Source organism: Cajanus cajan, chromosome 8 (assembly GCF_000230855.2).
Source record: "Cajanus cajan strain Asha chromosome 8, NIPB_CcT2T_4, whole genome shotgun sequence".
NCBI lineage: Eukaryota > Viridiplantae > Streptophyta > Magnoliopsida > Fabales > Fabaceae > Cajanus > Cajanus cajan.
The window spans coordinates 50,855,230-50,876,696 of record NC_138524.1 but is presented as its reverse complement, the minus strand read 5'-3'; the positions used below and the strand labels follow the sequence as shown (position 1 = coordinate 50,876,696).

General features: G+C 34.7%; 2 protein-coding genes and 1 non-coding gene across 6 annotated transcripts; 1 reads left to right on the top strand and 2 right to left on the bottom strand.

The window, feature by feature from the left end:
- The first annotated feature begins 283 nt into the window (after positions 1-283).
- Positions 284-11,115, top strand: LOC109818887 (copper ion binding / methyltransferase). 4 transcript variants are annotated; one of them, XM_083062276.1, is made up of 13 exons: positions 284-419; positions 1,759-1,944; positions 2,053-2,313; positions 3,069-3,142; positions 3,247-3,341; positions 5,040-5,137; positions 8,760-8,843; positions 9,132-9,212; positions 9,348-9,431; positions 9,560-9,655; positions 9,785-9,864; positions 10,282-10,370; positions 10,539-11,115. In XM_083062276.1, the coding sequence occupies exons 2-13, from the start codon at positions 1,870-1,872 to the stop codon at positions 10,940-10,942; spliced, it is 1,521 nt and encodes a 506-aa protein (XP_082918402.1). In that variant the 5' UTR covers positions 284-419; positions 1,759-1,869; the 3' UTR covers positions 10,943-11,115. The 4 variants fall into 4 exon arrangements, with proteins under 4 accessions (XP_082918402.1, XP_020240013.1, XP_082918403.1 ...); XM_020384424.3 differs by having other exon boundaries at positions 2,048-2,313; XM_083062277.1 differs by having other exon boundaries at positions 290-481.
- Positions 11,116-12,616: 1,501 nt separating this feature from the next.
- Positions 12,617-13,931, bottom strand: LOC109818891 (cytosolic sulfotransferase 15). Its single transcript, XM_020384428.3, has one exon. The coding sequence runs from the start codon at positions 13,872-13,874 to the stop codon at positions 12,873-12,875; it is 1,002 nt and encodes a 333-aa protein (XP_020240017.3). The 5' UTR covers positions 13,875-13,931; the 3' UTR covers positions 12,617-12,872.
- Positions 13,932-21,330: 7,399 nt separating this feature from the next.
- LOC145950995 (small nucleolar RNA R71) lies at positions 21,331-21,437 on the bottom strand. The gene has a single exon (XR_014428821.1). It is a non-coding gene; the product is annotated as a small nucleolar RNA R71 (small nucleolar RNA).
- Between the last annotated feature and the right edge of the window lie 30 nt (positions 21,438-21,467).

Below are 21,467 nucleotides of genomic sequence, written 5' to 3'. Positions count from 1 at the left end.
TTTTCTCATCTCTCACTTTCCATCTCACTAAAACCTCATTTTCTTTCACGATGATACACAAAATTATTCTCAATTTTTTTATTTTTACAAAAATAAATAAAGACATAAAATATTCCAACCTCATTAATAATAAAAATAACAATAACAATCTTTAATAGAATTTGCAATCATTTTTATCTCTATTTTTTTTAGCAAATCATTATATCTTTTAATTTTTTATTTTATTTTTTAATATTCTCTATAAATAACCACGTACATGTATTACTTTGAAAACAAAAGCACTACGTACTTGTAGCAAATCATTAAACGAGGGATTTATCAGTTTTCGTTCTTTCCGCCACACCTAGCAGCATCCCCGCCCTTTGGCTCCATCATCTTCTTCATGCCACTTGTTGTGTTTTTCTCTCCCCAAACTAAAGGTAGTCTTTTTTCTTCTGGGTTCTCCGAGAAACCTCAGTTTCGATGCTGTGAACAATTGAGGGTGAGAAACCCACGTGTATTTGGTTTTATTTGTTGTCTGAATTGCATTGCATTTCGATCTTAAATTTTGATTATCCTAATTGAATTTGGGGGGTTACCCCTCCAACTACTTGACCCCTTAAACCCAAAATATGAAGTAATTTTAGAGCTATTTCCCACTACACATGCACCTCTACCATCCAAACATACCCTTTATTTCTCCGCAGCACTGTGACAAGCAGTGAAAAAGAAGGAAGGTAGTTTCGTTCATTTATTTTTACTGGTCAAGTTTTGCTCATAAACTGTTTGATAAAATTCCTGATTGAAGATTTTGTATCTATTTTGCTTAAGTATGATGCTGTAAATGTTCGGGTTGAGATCCTGTTTCAATACCTTTCCCTTCTCTACGCATGTGTTACTATAGTATTAAACCTGTATAGTTACTTGCTAATATTGATAACGATATGTTTGTTAATATGTTACTTTTTTATTCACCTTAATCATTAGGGGCCTGTATTCTGTTCTTTTATAGTTGAAATTATTGTAGCAATGTAGCTAATCAAATACTATAGCATTCAAGTCATTTCCTGAGCCCAAAATGTACCACGATTGCTAGTAGTATATTTCTGATGTTTAAAAGATTTTTGTATGGGCTAATTCTTCATATTTTACCATTACTATTGCAAGTCTCTTCCAGTTACAGGAAAAATTTTGGGGTGGCTCCTGGGTAGGGATGGCAATGGGGCGGGGGAGGTTAGTAGTCCTCTGTCACCCGCCCCATTTATTATGGGTATCCATTTGATAAAATGTAAAATTTTAAATAAAAAGGTAAGAAATAAAATAAAACTAAAAATAAATAATGATGTGGCCTACCTTAGATTGTTGATCAAATTCTCAGTGTGCTGGTGATCGGTTCACGCTTAATTCATGTGAATGAATTAATGAAGTTTTTTCTATTGCAATTTTGTAGCAAAAAATTACATCCGTTTAATTTAGACAACTTCAACCTCTGTGCTTGAAAAATTTGAAACACCTAAAGAGAATGAAGAAAAATATGAGCTGCTAAGTTTGTGAGAGAAAAGATTTGCTTTATGGATATTTGGTTTGTAGCCTTGTTTTCTTACTTAAAAAACATGAAATCTGTAAATGAAAAGAACTAGCATGAGAAACGGTAATGGTTTTAATTTTGTGTAGTTTGTTTGGCTTTCATTTTTATGGTGCTTGGATGAGAATTTTTTTTTTTTTTTTTTTTATGTTTATAAAATCTTTTGGTAGCTTACTAAATTCAAAATGATACAGGAAGCTGATTGCTTGGACCACAAAAGAGATTTGTTAAATCCTGGGTTAGCATGGCTACCCAGACAATAGCTGAAACTGCCCAGAAAATTGTGACCCCTGAAACTCTCCGCTATGCAGCCAAACAATCTGAGCGTTGTCTTGTTGTCCCTGTTCGTCTTCGCCGTGCCATTAAAAAATATCTTCAAGGTTCTTTGTTTTCTCTGTGCTAACTTTTTCTCCTTATATGCAATATATATCTATATTTTCATATCTGTGATTGCAATTGTTGATGGTGGTCTTGTGATTATAGAGCAGGAGGAGCCATATATGAAGAGGAAAGTCTTGAGATTGTCTCAATCCTTCAATGAAATCAAGGATGTCAATCTACAGCTGGCAACCACCACAGCGAAGAAGATAGTTGAAGACCCTTTAAAATCTTTTGAGCAATCAAAACGTTGGAAGATTACAAGCTCTTATGGAGACATTGGTCTCACATATAGAGATGAAGAGACCATTGCTTATGTGGCTTCTCGAATGCCTGCCGTTTACTCTGCTTGTTACAGAGTACTTAAGGAGGTAGGAAAGAAACTTATTCCAACTAAGGAAAAAATATAAACAAAAGAAGGGAGAATATATGATTAAAGAATTGGGGTTGAAAGCTATGACATCACTAGGTGAAATGGATTTTGAGTTATTTATTTTATGTTAATCCTTTCCTTTGCAAAGTAAATAGAGGAAGCCTGTTAGAACAAAAATGAAAGGAGAAAAAGACTGTGTGAACAATGATTTTGAGTGCATACATGAAAATATAAGAAAACATTAAGATTCTAATGAAATTGTTTCTTCAAGGAAAGGGGTTGTTTCGGTTGACACAAATGAAAGGATTTGTGACAAATGCACTTTCTTATGAGATTGAGTAATGGAGTCAGAAGAGAATAGATTTGCATATGGAAGCAATAATTGTGCCAAAATGTTTTAGGTCTAAATTCAAACTTTAGTCAAACAGGGTGAATTCATGTGTCAAAGTGAATAATGAATTGAATGCCTAATATGTGGGATTAGAGTGTATTCTTGTTCATCTTGTATTTTTTCTTTGTTTATTTTCCAATTCCAAGTTGCATGTGGGTGTAGGATCTGCCATACGTTATGTTTCAATTTCCTTCAGATGTGAACTATGTGGGATAAGGCTATTGTTTTTGTTGTGAACCATGTATTTCCTTGACTTATGTTCACTTTAACCTTTTATTTTAATGAGTTCCCAGAAAAAAAAGCTTTTCAGTCTTGAATAAAATGTTGACTTGAAGTTAATCTCTACATAACTATCTTTTTAGGTTCGCAGAAGGCTTCCCGGTTTCTCCCCATCTAGGGTATTAGATTTTGGTGCTGGGACAGGTTCAGCTTTCTGGTAAAATTCTTGAACTTTGTTCTGGAAAATGGTTAACTTTGATACTATAGGTTTTATTTATGTTCTTGAATTTTTTTCATTGCCTTTCAAATCTGATGATGTAGGGCACTGCAAGAAGTTTGGCCAAAATCTTTACAGAAAGTTAATTTAATAGAACCATCACAGTCAATGCAGCGTGCAGGTCGGAGCCTTATACAAGGTAAATGTTGATTAACATTTTTAAACAAGATAAGTTTCTTAATGCTTTCAAATTGAGGTGTGGGAGGTTAAAGCATATTAGGTTTTAGGAGAAAGCTAGAACTAGAAGAGCAACAACCCTACCTGGCATGTCCATTTGAAGCAATGGAAGATGACCCATTTAGATGTACATTTAGACAGTTATGTTGAAATCATTGAATGTAACTGTAATTTAGCTTATTGTTTATTGATTACCAAATTCCTCGTCATTTGACATTATTTTTAAACAAACTAGTATATTATTAGTGAATTTTGTGCGGTTTAAGTGCTTAAAAAATGTGTTTGATTAGAGAGCTGAGACCTTTATATGTCCTAATGCATTCTGGGATCAGTAATCAGTAATAGATCATATTATACTGGAAACATAATTATCCGGATGGGGTACACCACACTGATAGAAATGTTGCATGCAAAAGGGTGCTGACATAGTGTTGGTACTCTTGGGGAACTACTTTGGTCATCACCTAAGTGTTTGGGTGTTTATTCAATGAATAAATGTCAACAATTTTTGGATTGCAAAAACAAATCCTATTCTGCCAAAGTTGCAGAACATATCTACAGAAAATATTGTATAGACTTGCATTTGTATAAAAAATTGGGGCAGTGTGCATTCTCCTATCTTAATTAATATATATTTGCAATGTTTTTTTTTTGTTTTTGTTTCATATATTTTTATTTCATTAGGACTAAGGTCAATTTTGGTGATTTGGGTCATGCACCTCATGATTCATGGGATGCATGACAAAGGCCATGTTTCAGAGGATGCTGCACTGATATTTATAATGAGTGTGATCTCTCTGGTGCACTGAAGATAAAATAATAGACTTATTTTATTGTGAATATAGAAAATTCATTTCTTTTTATATAGGATTTTGATTGATGGATTATGATCCTTGTTGAATTTTTTTAGAGGTGTTTGCATATGACTTGATTGAGATTAGTTTGAATATTTATCCTGCATTTGTGAAGAAAAGATGAAGGTTATTAAATTGTTCGAAATTTCAGTATGTAATTCAGTTGAGTCATGACTGAGGGGTGATTTGAGTTGGGAAGTCAATTTTCAAGAATTCAGCATCATTAATCAGTAATTACCTAACAACTGACAGCAATGCTGCCAGTTGACCCTGCAGATTTTTTTCTGCAAAATTATTCCTCTAGATTATTTAGTGGTCATTGAGGAAAGAAACTTCACAGGGTATACTCTACTTTCTGATTACTTCACTTTTCAAGCAGTTGTTAGAGGAAGTAATACTTTCTCATTTTAAAGTAAATTTACTCGAAAAGGAAAACTTAATAAAAAAAAGATATGGGTTGGTTTTATCTATTTATAGAAGACTGCCAGTGAAATTAGAAGGTTTAAGAAATTGTCTGACCTGCCATGATCTCTTTGGTTCTTCATTAGGAAATTTAAATGCTTATTTTTAGTGGTGGTACCTAAGCCATTCCAATCACTGCTGTGCTGAATACAGTCATTCCAGTCACTGCTAAATTCCTTACCATGTACTATGTTCCTGGATTTTCCTCTTAACTAATGCTATGCATAATGTGTGATTTTTCCTGTTTAAGATTGATATTGAAATCTTTCCCTTCTGAACTTCCTGAGAAAAACTGAAAATGTTTAAAAGTGACTTTGAATTTTGTTCTGCTGTTTATTACACAGGTCTCAAGAATTTGCCACTTATTCATAGCTATGATAGCATTCAAGCACTTTCTAAAAGTATTGGTAAATCAGACAGAGGGCATGACCTTGTAATTGCTGTAAGTTTATTCTTTTGGATTTTTACATATATTAGCAACAAGTTATTTGTTCTTCAATTTAGTTTGTACAGTGAAGATATGAAAATAAGCCAACCCCATTAATAGGCCTGGAAAAATATGAAATTAGTTCAAAGATAAAAATGAACCTCGATAATAAAATTAAGGCTTAATTACCATGTAGCAGAAGAATGATACTCCTGTGTCAAAGTGGGAATTAAAGTCGAATCAAAAGGAATCACCAACCTTCCTCTTTAAAGTAGAATGCCTTTGCTTAAGGAATAGCCTGGTTTTACATTAGGATTCTGATGCGACTCTTCAATCAATTTCCCCAATGCTGGATCTTTGCAACTTTCTTCCTTGCAGCCACAGTGGAGAAGAAATGACAGCCTGTAATTCACATTCTTCATACACTCTAGATAAGGAATCCGCTCTATTTTCTTTTCCTGGCTTATACACTGTCAAAATGAAAACCCAACTATTTGGCCATCCAACACTGCTGGTTTGCTGTGGTAATTTGCTGTTCCAGCAAGTGTTTCAAACTTTTTTGGTTGGTATAAACTACAAATCTCTGTCCCAATAAATAATACCTCCAATGATGAATTGCTAACACCAAAGCCATCAACTCTTTTTCATAAACAGATTTGGAATGATAGAACTTTACTAAAAAGTGCGGTGGGACTTTTTTGCTGCATCAACACTGCACCAATACTTTTACCACCAGCATCACTCTCAATTTCAAATGGAAGATCAAAGTTTGGATAACCTAGTACTGGTGAAGTAGTTACCACCCTTTTTAAAGTGTCAAAAACCTGCTTTGCTTCCTTGTTTCCATTTGAAGTTATCTTTGTCAGCTCAGTCAATTGTTTTTCTATTCTGCCATAATTTGCAATAAATTTTCTGTAATATCCAGTTCGTCCCGAGAATCCTCTTACTTCCTTCACATTTGTTGGGGTTGGTCATTCTAAAACACTTCTTACCTTAGTTGGATCAACTGCTACACCTTGGCAACAGATTTTGTTTTCTTCAACACCCCGAATACTAGAGCCAAGTGATTTAAGTGAGTTTCCCAGGTAGGTATTACTATAAACCAGCACATCATTAAAAAAATAAAAACCAACACGAACTTCCTCAAGTAAGGCTTGAAAATTTGATTCATGATGGATTGGAAGGTGACAGGTGCATTAGTCAACCCAAAGGACATGACTAAAAATTCATAATGGCCTTTATGAGTATGGAAGGCTGTTTCAGGCACATCTTCTTCCTTTACCCAAATTTGATGATAGCTAGATTTTAAATCCAATTTGGAGAAGTACTTGGCTCCATGCCACTCATCTATCAATTCATCCACAACATGGATTGGGTACTTATCTAACAGTTATTTTATCCAAGGCTCTATAGTCAATGCACATGTGCCATGTTGAGTCTTTATTAGCTAAAATTACAGGACTTGAGAATGAACTAGAACTGGGGCGAATAATACCTTGCTACAGCATCCTTAGTACTTGTGGATGATGGGGGTATCTATAAGGTCTCACTTACTGGTTCAGCCCCATGCTTAAGATTAATAGTTTGATCAACTCCTTTTTTGGTGGCAGTCCTTCGATTTCTCTGCAAATTACAGCAAGATCATCCTTTTTTAGAGTGTTTTCTATCACATTGGAAAATCTTCCTTGTCCAACCTGTCCTTGCAACTTAACATGTTCCCCTTGACTAAAGACCATGGACATCTCCCTCCAATTGATAAGCACTTTGGCCAAAGTTTCAAGCCAAGCAATACCCAATGTAGCATCAACTCCCCCCAAATACAACACATAGGCATCCACAGTAATGCCTATTCCTCCTAACCAAATTAATAAATTTGAACATTTTCCTGTTGTCACCACTCGATGGCCATACCCCAATCTTAACCCCCAATTTCTTTAAATGTTCTATATAAGAATTGTTTATTTGAATGTGTGTTAAACCTGCACACCTGATCTTTATATATAATCAAGATGGAAGTAATTAAGTTTATTATTTTGGATTTTTACACATTAGCAATGAGTTGTTTGTTCTTCAATTTAGCTTGTACACAAACATATGAAAATAAAACAACCAATTAATAGGCCTGGAGAAATATGAAATTAGTTCAAAGATAAAAATGGACGTCTAATAAAATTAAGGTTTAATTACCCTTTTGGTTCTTATATTTTCATAAGTTTTACCTTTTAGTTCTTATAGTTAAAAGTGTTCCATTTTAGTCCTTGCATATATCATATTTGTTTCCTTTTAGTTCTTGTCATCTATTATTATAGGGACTAAAATCTAATGTTTGTGAAACTATCGGGATTAAAAGAAAACAAAAATGGTATGTATAGAGACTAAAATGAAATGGTTTTAGTTATAAGGACTAAAAGGTAAAGTTCACTGATAGGAGACCAATAGTTAAGAGTCTACACTAGGCATAGAAGGGGGGACAAAACTGTAACAGAATAGGTCTTTAAATAGAAAAAGGAAGGGAGTTAGTGGGGGGAGGAGGATAAAGAATCATAGGAGAGAAGAGGTCTCTTGAATACCTCATTGTATTTTCCCTTGCTTGTATTGATCCAGACTTTTGCTGAATAATATACAAGGCTTAGACCCAAAGTTCTTTTCATACTACTCAATCTTTCTATAATATTACTTGGAATCTATCATTCACAAAACAATAGGGATCAACATGGTAATTAAAATTTGTCATGTTGGATTGGTTTAGTTAATCTGTTTCTGACTGAGTTAGTGTACTAAAATAAATTGTTTTAGCAACATCCTTATCTAGTATCAACTGAAACCAATAACGGATCAAAGTATCAAACCACATCATGTCTGTTGCCAAAAGTTAAAATTAAAGAATATTTTGTGCCAAAAGATAAAATTAAACCGATAACATAACAGAGAATATCTGTCTGTTCAAAGGCTAACATTCATCACACATATTCTCTCCTTTTCTCAATTACAAATTTACAATATATAATTAAATAAACATAACTAACTCTCCCCTCTCACAGAAACTGCTCTAAACAGCAGTTTTCTTTTTCTTCTACAAATGACTGCCTTACACAACCCATAAACCACCAGTAACTGCCATACATGGCAGTTCCTGAAGTCTTTTTGCTCTTTCTGGAGTAAACCTTCCACATGGTTGGTTTACTTGGACTTGGATTCAACAACTGATCCTCCTCCAACCCAACAACACAGCCATGGTTCCCATCATTTTGCGTAGTGTTTCATGTGTGGAACTCTAATTTACAGGCTACATAAGATGGATTTGAAGGTCTAATTGTTTACTTAATTTATTGAACATAGTGGATTATTAACTATTTCTATAAGGTTCATGTACTAAGATAATAAACTAACTTGGCTAATCTATTCCTCCATCTAATTTTTACATGTTGATTGAAACAAAAAGTAAATAGTTCAGCTGAATTTTCTCTGTTCTTTCAGTTTATTATTTTATTCTACTACCCTATTTACCTATTTTGTAACACCGAAATGGTTATGCTTTTGTTAGATATTATATTTTTTCATATATTAGGCTTATAAATTATTTATGTGTTTCATAAATTGATGCTAATTGCAAGCAATCATTTTTTATTGGCTGAAGTCCTATGTTCTTGGAGAGATTCCATCAATAAAGGATCGAATTACCATAGTTCGCCAGCTTTGGGATCTAACTCAGGATGTTTTGGTACGATTTCTAGCTTGTACTGTTATTGTCTAGTAAAAGCGAGGATTACCTATAAATAATTTATATTACTTACTAGCTTGGTGTTGTTTTAACGTTTTTTGTAAGTAAAAAAAGTAATTGGTAGAGGAAAAGGAGTGGTTGGAGAAAAGGAAAATGTCTATTATAGAAAATAATTTTTTTTAAAAGAAATGAATGAGGGGATTTTTGATTTCATAAATTACTGTTATGCTTAATTATTTGAATCTTTTATCTAATGTTATCTCCATATGTGAAATTTAATTCTTGTAGGTTTTGGTTGAACCAGGGACACCTCATGGATCTAATATTATAGCTCAGATGAGATCTCACATATTATGGCTGGAAGAAAGAGTAAATTTACTACTAGTTTTAAGAAAAAATTTAACTGACAAATAATCTTTGTATTCTGTCTTTTGTCGTCACAATTGTGAAGTTTTTTTGTTAATATTTTGTTCTTACAAAGCATGGAATTTGCTGCCTTTGTAGAAATACCGAAAATCTTCTCGTAAGAACAATGAAGTTTGTAAAGATTTGATCACTCAGAAGGCTGGTGCATTTGTAGTTGCGCCAGTAAGTATATTACGTTTTTACTCGACATCTTTTCCAATTTTGCAGTTCTACCAATCCCATTCTCCCTCTGTTTCTGCCTGTCCCATTCTTATCTATTTTTCCTTTATTGGTAAATTTTCTTCATGCAGTGTCCTCATGATGGGACTTGTCCACTGGTAAAATCTGGAAAATATTGTCATTTTGTTCAGCGTTTGGAAAGGACTTCATCACAACGTGCCTACAAGGTTTCTCCTTAATCCATATTTTTACCTTTTGTGTTGGAAAGAATCATGTTCCCACATTCCCACTTCCCTTTCCTGTGATATCAAGGGTTAACATAAGAAATTTATTGCTGTTAAATTTCATCATTACAGCGTTCAAAGGGTGTTCCTTTACGTGGCTTTGAAGATGAGAAATTTTCCTATGTTGTTTTCAGGCGAGGACCAAGGCCAAGGCAAGTGTTTTATTTAAATCTTTCATGTTTGAACTAGAGCAATATAGATAATATAATAACAAAAAGAATTTAATTAGAATGCATCGATAATGTACAGGTTTTTCATGATGCTATTCAATCATCGATTGATATGTATGGTAATATTGTTAACTTTTGTGATAAATACTTTAAAAGTCATTTTTAGAGTGGTTTTTAATTTCTTGACAGTGTAAAAATATTTACTCCGATAGTATATCAAAATTAACAAAATATGCCGAGAGTTCTTCTTAAGGTCACGCGACTCACAATGTCTATTCACAAAGCAACAGTTTCTGATCCTTCCTACCATGATCATTGAATGGCATAATTCATATCTTTGAGGCATAGGTATATTCATCCTACGTAACTCTAATTTTTTTAATTCATTCCTTGTACCAGGGAACCTTGGCCCCTTGATGGTACGGAATTTGAGACTCTGAAGGAGCAGCATGCAAAAAGAAATCCAGAGGATCTTGAAATTGACTACGGTACTTGTTACATGCCTCCATGCTTACTTTCTTCTAAAATACTTTGAAACAAAATATATGGTCAGATTTGATATTAAACCAGCTTCCTTTTCATGGTATACATGAAAGGACTTTTGAGATTATGGACTATTTCATTTCCATTATTATTTATTATTCTTCATTTTTCAGAGGACTGGTTGAAGTTGCAACAAGCTGATGATACCCCTCATGAAGAAGCTGATGCAGTAACTGATGAATCTGTTGATCCGGAAAATAGTGTCATTCCTCAAGAAGCAGTAAGCGTGGTAACTTACGATTCCGATGAGGTGGAAACTGACAGCGGTGCTGATGATAATGACGAGGAGGAGGAAAAGGAAGAAGAAAGAGAGAGTGCTGATCTTGGAGGTGGCTGGGGCAGGATTGTCTTCATGCCTGTGAGAAGGGGTAGACAAGTGACAATGAATGTGTGTAGGTCCACCAAAAGGGATGCCTCAGAGGGTTCATATGACCGTATTGTGGTAACACGGAGCAAGAATCCTACATTGCATCATCAGGCCAAAAGATCTATTTGGGGTGACCTGTGGCCGTTTTAAAGCAAAAAATAGTCTGTGATGTTAATTAATTAATTTATTTTTCATTTCCTATTTTTCTGTGCATCTCTCATATAAACCAATATTTAAGGGGGTGCCTCCAAAATTGAAAGAAAAAATTCATATTGAATTTTTGGGAATAGATTTTATGTTATAAATCTCCTAACTTCATGGAACACCAATCGAACAGTAGATATTCATATTAATTATCCAACCTTACAATAATAAATTAATCATCCAATCAATGAATACTAGCAATTACATGCATGCTTAAGGGATTAGCACACCACTACACTTAAGTATGGTTTGATGCTGAAGAAGATTTGCTAACTTGTTTGTTGGTGTTATTAATTATTCACATGGTTTCCTGAAATCTTTGGATTGCATTTACAGCTCTGAATTGTATAACCTTGCCTCCTGAATGCCTAGATTACTTGTTCAGTTTGCACATTTCTTTGTGCTTATCTTTTTAGAATAATGCTTTTTATCCGTTTCATTCCACCTGATAAAACTGTTAGATTTAAGTCGTAAGATGCCTTCTGTAAGGTTTAGTAGAGTTGCGAAGTAAGCCCCATGATCAAGAGTGTCTTTTTTATTAGAAAACTAGGTCAAATTTCCTCGATTGTTTATGTTAATTTTGACAAAGGTATCCAAATCCCTCTGCACTATTTTCTTCGCAGATAAATAAACATATTGAAGTATGATCTTGCCGTAATTGATCTTTAATTAATTTTTGGTTTAATTAGGGTTATGGTTCCTTAGATTCTAATTTTTTAAATTTTAATTAAACAAATTTTGTATGACAAGTATTGAATTACAATTTTACTCTTCAATTATAATTTTATAATTTTTAACTTACTTAAAATACATACATTATAATTTTTATTAATGTATTAAATAATATATACTTATTATTATTATTATTAAAATTACTAATATACGTAACTTAAATAGGTAAAGATTTATATAATTATGATATTTAAAAGATTAAAATTATACATTGGTAGTATTTTAAAAATTAAATTTGTTCAATTAAAAATTAAAGAATTAAAATTATACAATTGTAATATTTGAAGGATTAAACATTGTTTAATTAAAATTTAAAGGAGTAAAATCTTACAACTATTCTACTTAAGGGATCAAAACTCTTTCAAACTTTAATTTTTTAATCAGTCCCATATATTAGATCAGGGTTAAATTATTAATCACAACACATCCCAATCCTAAGGTTAAATTCCAATCATTCATTAATTTTATTTACTTTTCTAAACGTTAAAACATAATAAAATTCTGATTTACGAAAAAGGAGAGGTTAGTAGTGGTTCTTTGATATTTTTATTCTTTTTTTTTTGTTCAGATATAGTATTTCAATATTTCTTTCTTGATTGAGATAAAATTAGAGTTCAATATCTTTATTTACAAAGGTGATATAATTTAGAGGGTTGAATACTAATTTCTCATTGTAGAAAGAGTTTAACGTCATTACCAGGAAATCCATATAGTAGGTGGAATAGTAACATTGTTGGTAATATTACCATCTTTTTTTTTTTTTTTTAAACTCCACAGACTATGACTTTTCACTTTGGGATAATTCCAGATTAGGAAACATATACATTATGCCAAAGGTAAATGTTAATTTAGAATATCAGAATTCCACAAACAAATAAAGAAGCCATGTTAACACAAGACCTTAAAAGAAGTAAATATAATCATAAAACATAAATACACACTTGCCATCCTGCTGATTCCAAATGATCATAATCGAGGTAGCAATTTTGTCTTTGATACATTTTACACCTCTTTATTCTAATAAGAAAGAAAAGACACTAACATTTGTGCCACACATGGTAATTTAGCCATATGCACGGTTATTTAGCTACTTATTATATATGATAAGGATGCCAATAATATGATAGTTGGCAACCTTGCACTATCAATTAAGGTCGTACACTCTAAATGATAAACCTGATCCACTTAACTTTTCATCTATGATTTTGGATAATTTTTCAACCATTGAACGGGGAAGATAATTTACCCAATCTCCTATTTCGGCCTTTCGAAAGAAGTTCTTGTTCTCAATTATCCTTCCTTCACCCATTGTTCCATATTTATTTACCTTTAATTCCTTCATCTTCTCAAAGCTACACAATTTGATTATATTTTCAGTCACTCCATCTTTTTCTTCCTCTTGAGTGAAAGGACAACCCAAAAATTCTGCTATTTTTTTCACATTAAAATTGATATCTTCTTTAAGGTCCTCATACTTTAAGAACAAAACCTTATTTGGCCTAGCAAGACTCTCTTCCCAATAACCTAGTATATGATTCCAAGATGGACCAAACCCAATTACCCCCTTGCAATACATTTCAAAAGCTTCCTCTAGGGGTAATGTAGGTAAAATCTCGGGCATAATTTTGTCAACGAAAGTCCATGTAGACACAAAGGTGTCTAACAAGTTCCTACAAATATAAATTATTCTACAATTACTCTCTTTAATTGATTTGGCCAATGAAGTGAATGGAATATGAGTACCAAAAAGTCTTGGCTCAGTCATAATGGATAAGTCATGTATTTGGCCATAAATATCATCATAAAGGACAAATTCAAATGGAGGCACAAGTTGATGGGGATTGTAATTAAGTAGTGGGTGGTTCTCTAAAGAAGGAAAATGTTGGCGATTGACAATGGCATAGGTAAGGGCTTTCAACCAAGTGGTGCCCGATTTTGGAACACTAGCAATGATAACATCATTGTCTTTGGCTTGGAAGTGATTTTGAAAATTTTTTATGGCTTGGATTTCAGTTGATGAATTCCAAAAGCTTTGGTATAAATAGAGATAAGGTGATATCCAACCCTTCTCTCTAGGGAGAGAGAGAACTAACTCCTTACAATCTTGGCTTAATTTGTCTTCTTCACTTACTTCTTGCAAATTCATTGCTCTGGATTTTATGAAATCTGTGTGATTTGTTGGAGCTAATGGAGTATAGTACAATGGTAGCTTTGCTATATATATAGTAGTGATCGATTGGCGTGAAAAATTAGTTCACAACTAGATATTAAATATATAATATCAATTATTTGTTGAAGGAGAAAATAATATTGTTGTTTTAGTATTTCTTTTATAGATATTATGTATTTAAAGAATTATTATGTATTTAAATATTTAATAAAAGAGTTTCTTTGGTCAGCTATGCAAATTGGTTTACGAGAAGCCAAATAAGTATATGACCTTTTACTAATTGAAAGGGTAAAAAGGAAAATAAAAAATTTAAATGAGAGAAGTGTATAAGACAATGGATTCTTTGATATCGACGTGATGATGTATTAACGTTTTTACATTTTGTCATCTATATTTTTCACTATAACATAAAGAGTTTTTTAGTAGCATTTAAAAAATATTATCTAATTATGTATAAATATTACTAATTTCCTTTGACAACATATTATTAATTATATATAAACAATATTTTTATACAATTAAGTAATATTTTTCAAATGTTATCAAAATGATATTTTTGTAATATTTTAATGATGTTGTTAAATCTTTGTTAAATTTATTAAATATTAATTAATTTTAATTTAAATATTGCTATCAATTATTATATCTACTAAACTCTTAGGAGTTCTTTAAGAGAAATTCGAAGATATTCTTAATTAATCACCACTAATAATATATCAAATATCAAAGTTTATTTATCTTACATATAACTATATGATTATATATACTCTTTATGAGTCATACATTTATTCAATGTGAGACTTTAATTATGGGTAATAATTAGAGATGAGAGATTTTTTTTTACTCGATGGGAGACTTTGATTTTATAAGTAATTAGAAAGAATAATGTTGAGATAAAAAAAATGTTACTAACATTTTTCATGAAAAATATTGAAAATAACTTATGTGACATTTTTTTTACTCGACATGAGACTTTAATTTTTAAAACAATTAGAAAGAATAATATTGAAATAAAAAATGTTACTCTATCTATAGTAACATTTTTCAAAAAAATGTTACAAAATAACCTATGTATTCAATATATATAGTAACATTTTAACAAATGTAAGAATTTAAGAAAGAAAATGTTGCTAAATAATTAAAATGTAATATTGTTTCTTTTCTTTTCATGATGCATATTTAGTTTGTTATTGTACTGTCTCGGTCAGAATGCGATCTAACCCCCTAAATAGGTATTAATTCGATACCATGACTAACTGAGCCCCTACGCCTTACAGGCTTGGGACTGGAAGGCAAGTGTACCGTCTCGGTCAGAATCCGATCTGACCCCCCTAAATAGGTATTAATCTGATACCATGGCTAACTGAGCCCCTACGCCTTACAGGCTTGGGGATGAAAGGCAAGTATACTGTCTCGGTCAAAATCTGATCTAACCCCTCTAAATAGGTATTAATCCAATACCATACTTGGGAAACATTTATTGAACTCCCACAGAGCTTATCGTTATAGTATCGATAGGCAAATACCGAGACGCCATCTCCAAGACAATAGCCCACCGCGAAACGTGGGATGGGGGCCTTTAATAATGGTGATCGTATCAGGGGTAAAATCATATCTTTAATGATCAAATATTCCCAAATAAAAACTGTCATGAAAATCTTCGCGCTCATGAGGCCCATGAGGCCCATGAACAAGAAAGTATAAGACCTAAAACCCTAGAGCTAGGAAGGCAGATCACAGATTTCACGTAAATGCTCTGGCTTGGGAGGCTTGGCCTAGGAGAAGAATCCTAGACTCCCCCTTGGCCGGAACATTTTGGCGCCCACCGTGGGGCTGCGGTAAAACTTCAAGAAATACAAAAACTCGAAGGAGAACAAAGGTTACAAAAAATGGCGAGAGGCGGCGCACCAAATTAGGACGCACAACACCCTACCATGGAGGAGATGATGGCATTAATCTACGGCTTAAGAGAAGAAAATGCTCGAGCTAGGGAGAGGGAGGAAGCCATTAAACAAGAGAAAGAAAAAATTCGAAAACAAGTAGATGAGATGCAAGCAAAAATCACGACCAATCTCAGGACAATGGAAGAAGATAGTATGATGGAAGTCCCGAGGGATTTTAGACCATTTTCAAAGGCAATCGAATCTGAAGCCATCCCACAGGATCATAGGATACCTCAAGTGGAACCGTTTGATGGGACACAAGATCCTAGCCAACACCTAACGAACTTTTGTGCTCAAATGTTAATCTATGGAGGGAGCATGGGGGTCTGTTGTAAGTTGTTTATGGGAACATTGAAGAAGGTGGAACTGGATTGGTTTAGTGGTCTGATCGGTCAGTCACTGATTTCGACATGTTTAGTTGATTATTCATGGCGCAATTCGCCATGAATAAGAAAAAGCCACTAATCACGTCAGACTTGTTCGATCTCAAGCAACAACGAGGAGAGTCCTTGAAAGAATTCCTCCAGAGATTTAATGAAATTGCTTTGCGAATAACATCCTTGGACAAGAAGATGGCGGTCATAGCTTTCCAAAAGGGTTTGAGGTCGGGTGATTTCGACGTCGCACTGGAAAGGGCAAATTGCAAAACTATGTCAGAGGTAAGAGCTTTTGCATTAGGCCACATAAAGATGGATTAAGGGTAGATCAACAAAAAGGCCGTGGAAAATCAAGAGTTGGTCGCCAATGGAAAATAGGGAAATAAGCACCTTCGCGCATGATCAGATTCGAACAAAAGGAGAGATCATTACAACACAGGAGATGGAGGCTCTAGATAGTCGAATTCTAGAGGCCGATCGAGAGAAGGGTGGACAAGGGGTGACGAGCAAGAAAAGTTCACCCCACTCAACATGACCAAGAGTAAAGTTTTGCATGATGTTAATAATGCATCACTTTTCGAGTTTCCAGCTTAGACTTATCGATAGCTTGGCCCTTTCAAGACCGATTGGTGTAAGTTCCATAGAGCTCATGGGCATAGTACATAAAATTGCTTCATTTTGGGGAGGTAGATTGAACGTCTAATCAAGGAAGGAAACCTAAAGAAGTTCATCCTTAAAAAGGGTGAGAGTAATCTGATGGGGTGGGTAGGTCGAGGTGGTCATGGAGACAGAACGAGGACTGAAAGCGAAAGTTTGAAAGAGAGATCACCCCCTAGGAGGACCTCGGTGAAGGACGCTGAAGTTCACCAAAAGGCAATTCACGGGGACTTCAATACCATAGCAAAGGGATTCGCAGGAGGAGGCATCACCTTAGCTGCTCGAAAAAGTTATGCTCATTCCATGTTATCCATATCGAAATTTAGAAGACCTCCCCAACCCGAAATTACGTTCTCGGATTTTTATTACGAACGAGTGGCTCTCCATGAGGATGATCCCATCATCATATCTGTGATTGTGAAGGGTTATAATGTGAAGCGCGTGTTGGTAGATCATGGGAGTTCTGTTGATATCCTCTTTTGGGAAGCTTTTGTGGGAATGAAAATCCCTAACGACTGACTTATCCCCTACGCAGGAACCCTGGTGGGCTTTGCAGGAGACCAAGTTGTTGCTAGGGGATATGCCGATTTGGAGACAACTTTTGGCCAGGGCTCTCAGATGAAAACGGTGATCATTCAGTATTTGGTAGTGAATGCTCAATCATCCTATAGCATTTTAATAGGAAGAAAAACATTAAACAAATTAGGAGCCGTGGTATCGACATCACATTTAAAAGTTAAGTATCCATTACCGAATGGTGATGTGGGAATCCTTAAGGTGGATCAAGAGGTCGCTCGAAAGTGTTATGAGGATAGTTTAAAGGCAAGAAGGTGTTTGTATGCCACACAAGTGGAACAAGAAGTCCAATCTATCTAATTGGATCCAAGAATGAGTCATTTTGATCACCGACGCACCTCTACTGAAGATGTTAAAGAGGTAGTAATGACGGAAGGAAAGAGTGTGAAAATCGGCACTTCTCTGACCCCTGAAGACGAAGAAAAGATGATAAAGGTATTAAGAGCGAACATGTCGATGTTTGCATGGCACTCAACGATATGCCAGGTATAGATCCTAATTTCTTGTGCCATAAACTTATTGTAGATCCAAGTGCAAAAGTTGTGATCCAAAAGAGGAGAAAATTCGGCGAGGAGAAACAAAAAGCCATCGTACAAGAAACAGGAAAGTTGTTGGCAACAAGCCATGTCCGTGAGATCCAATACCTGACTTGGTTGGAAAATGTGGTAATGGTATGCAAGAGTAGTGGAAAATGGAGAATGTGTACGGATTTCACCAACTTGAATAAGGCTTGCCAAAAGGACTCGTATCCGTTGCCCAACATAAACTGCTTGGTTGATGACGCGTCAGGGTATAAGTTGTCAAGTTTCATGGATGCCTATTCGGGGTACAATCAGATCTGAATGCACCAGGTAGATGAAGACAAAACTGCATTCATAGCAGACCAAGCCAATTATTGCTACAGGGTCACGCCTTTTGGTTTAAAGAACACGAGGGTGACTTATCAAAGATTGATGGACAAGGTCTTAGTAAACCAGCTGGGTAGGAATGTGGAAGCTTATGTGGATAACATGGTGGTGAAGTCGATGAGCGTAGATCAACACCTTGGTGATATCCAGGAACTATTCGACCTTATCGGCAAATACCAACTTAAATTGAATCCTGAAAAATTCTCTTTCGGGGTCCAAGAAGGTAAGTTTCTCGGATCGAGGCAAACCCCGACAAATGCTCAACAATGATAAACATGAGGAGCCCTGCAACATTAAAGGAGGTTCAACAGCTTTCAGGGAGAATGGCTTCCTTTTCACATTTTCTCTCAAAGGTAGCTGATAAAGCGCTACCGCTTTTTCAATGTTTAAGAAAGAATGATCACTTCGCTTGGACGGTTGAATGTGAGGAGGCATTCATCGAACTCAAGAAGTCGCTTGCATCATCGCCAATTTTGACAAGACCTCGTATGAATCTCCCTTTGTTAGTTTACATATCGGCATCAGACCAAGCAGTCAGCACCGTACTGGTACAAGAACAGGAGAATTCCTAGGTTCCTATTTACTTCGTAAGCAGGGTGTTGCAAGGAGTAGAAACCCGATATCAAAAGATTGAGAAGCTGGCTCTTACGATACTTGTTACTACACGAAAGCTGAGACACTATTTTCAAAGCTATGAAGTAGTAATCTGAACCGATTATCCAATTTGACAAGTTCTACAAAAGCCTGACTTAGCAAGAAGGATAATGAAGTGGTCAGTTGAACTATCAGAGTTTTCGATCAAATATGAGCCGAGAGGGGCGATCAAAGCTCAAGCTTTAGCAGACTTCGTGATGGAATTGACTTCACCTATTGAGGAGTATAGTGTTAGGGAGACTTAATGGATTTTGTTAGTTGATGGTGCCTTGAATCTTGGAGGAAGCAGAGCTGGCATCGTACTAGAGGGCCCGAGAGGTATACTTGATGTTGTGTATTTTACTCATATTTTAGCACTTTAATTCACAAGAATTCATAGCATAATCATGCATATCTTTCATGTTTTTAATAAATTTTTATATCATTTTCCTATTTTATGCTTTTCTTGGTATGTGTTGTGTTTTCTCTGAGCAGGATCAAGATTTAAGAATTAAAGAGGAAATGCTGAGCTACAGGGAAAATCACGGCCGTGATTCTAAATCACTCCCGTGATTCACCAGAGAAAATCACGGCCGTGATTCCCAATCACACCCGTGAACGCCACTGACCCTTCATAGATGTGCTCCAGAGAAGATCACGGTCGTGATTCTCAGTCACGGCCGTGATTCACTTCGCGTCCCAGCTTTTTAAGTTTTATGTTTTATTTTTTATTTTATCTTTGTAATTTTTATCTTGGTAGTTTTACCTTTTTACCCTTTTAGGTTATAAATTAGATTAGGTTAGCCTAGAACAGGGATTTTTTTTTTGGGAGAGAGTTTTTAGTTTTTGACACTTGGAGAAGGTTGGGCGCCTGTGCCATCGACTCTAAGGTTTGCTTTTCTTTTATTCTTTTTTTCTTGGAGAACTACTATGAACTCCTGTGAGTAGTTTCCCTTTTTCTGGGATCAGGGCTTAGCCTCTGAGAACCTCTTTATTAATGCATTATTCAGTTTCTTAAATTTATTCCAATTCTTGATCTGTTCTTTTATATTTTATATATGAACTTTAATATTATTGTTTTCATAATAACATTAATTAAGGATGAACTGAGAGGAGAACTTGATTATAATTATGATAAACAATTAATCTTAATTTTCATAATCATAGATAATTAGGGATGAACTGAGAGGAGAACCTAATTATCGGAACCTAAAGGAACAGACTTGAGTGTTAAATCACGAGAGTAGATTTAAGCTTTCGAGGAGCAATAGATTAACAAAGATCTTAATGGGCTTAATTGAACGTAATTAACACGAGAGTAGAGATTAATTTTAATTAAACACATCCTCGTAGCCTGAGAAGGTGCAAGGATTAAATTAGGTTAAGACTACCTTCAAGATGGAATAGAATTAATTAATGAAAATAATAATTCAATAATGTTGGAACTCTTTGTGCGAACCCTAGATTCCAGGAAATCTCCTTATCTTATCTTAAAGTTTTATCTTATTCATTAATTGCATTACTATCTCTTTTACCATCGAATCTGATCTTATCATCTCAAAACAAAAATTCCATCTGTTTTAAAATTCAAATTAAAATACTAGTAATTCTAGGTCAAACACGTAGTCCCTGTGATTCGATATTTATTACTTGACGACAACCGTACACTTGCGGTTTTCCACACATCAAGTTTTTGGCGCCGTTGCCGGGGACTACGTCTCTTGATTTAAATTACAATTATTTTAATTCGAATTTAAAAAAAAAAAAAAAAAAAAATTTTTTTTTTTTTAGTGTTTACTTCTCCAATTCAGATTTCACGGGTCACTTTCTTTTTTTTTTTTTTTTTTTTTGCAGTGCCTTAGGGTTAATGCAAAAGAGATCTCTACGTCTTGGGAAACCAACACCACTTGATCCTGAGATTGAAAGAACTCTCCTGAGAAGGAAAAGAAACCTTTCTAGAGAATTTGACATGGCTGCACAACGAGATAATTTACCGCTTCGGGATTACTCTGCACCCATAGCTCGTGGGATACCTGGAGGGGAGATGCAAACTGGAGCTACTGTACCAGCTTCTCTGGTGAATATGCTCAAACAGAACACCTTTGGAGGACTACCATCAGAAGATCCTAATGACCACTTAGAGGGGTTCTTGGAAATCTGTGAGACCCAGCAATTTGATGATGAAGTTTCTGATGGAATGCGACTCCGCTTATTCTCACTCACCTTGAGAGATAAGGCAAAGGTGTGGCTAAGAACAGTGCCTAGAGAAAAGATAGCAACTTGGGAATTATGTGAAAGAGCTTTTCTAGAGAAATTCTTTCCTCCTTCTAAAACTAAAGAATTGAGGAAGAAAATCACTAATTTCCAACAAGGCACTGGAGAGACTATTTATGAAGCATGGGAGCGGTTCAAAGGATATCTTCAAGCATGCCCACAACATGGCTTCAACCGTTGGCTTACCATCCAATTTTTCTT

What these genes read in the sequence shown, in the direction of transcription:
- LOC109818887 (XM_020384424.3), top strand. Translation starts at nt 1,809, where the DNA reads ATGGCTACCCAGACAATAGCTGAAACTGCCCAGAAAATTGTGACCCCT. An exon ending in GTGCATTTGTAGTTGCGCCA is followed by an intron (nt 9,432 to 9,559) that starts GTAAGTATATTA and finishes TTCTTCATGCAG; the next exon opens with TGTCCTCATGATGGGACTTG. An exon ending in GGATCTTGAAATTGACTACG is followed by an intron (nt 10,371 to 10,538) that starts GTACTTGTTACA and finishes TTCATTTTTCAG; the next exon opens with AGGACTGGTTGAAGTTGCAA.
- LOC109818891 (XM_020384428.3), bottom strand. Translation starts at nt 13,874, where the DNA reads ATGAATTTGCAAGAAGTAAGTGAAGAAGACAAATTAAGCCAAGATTGT.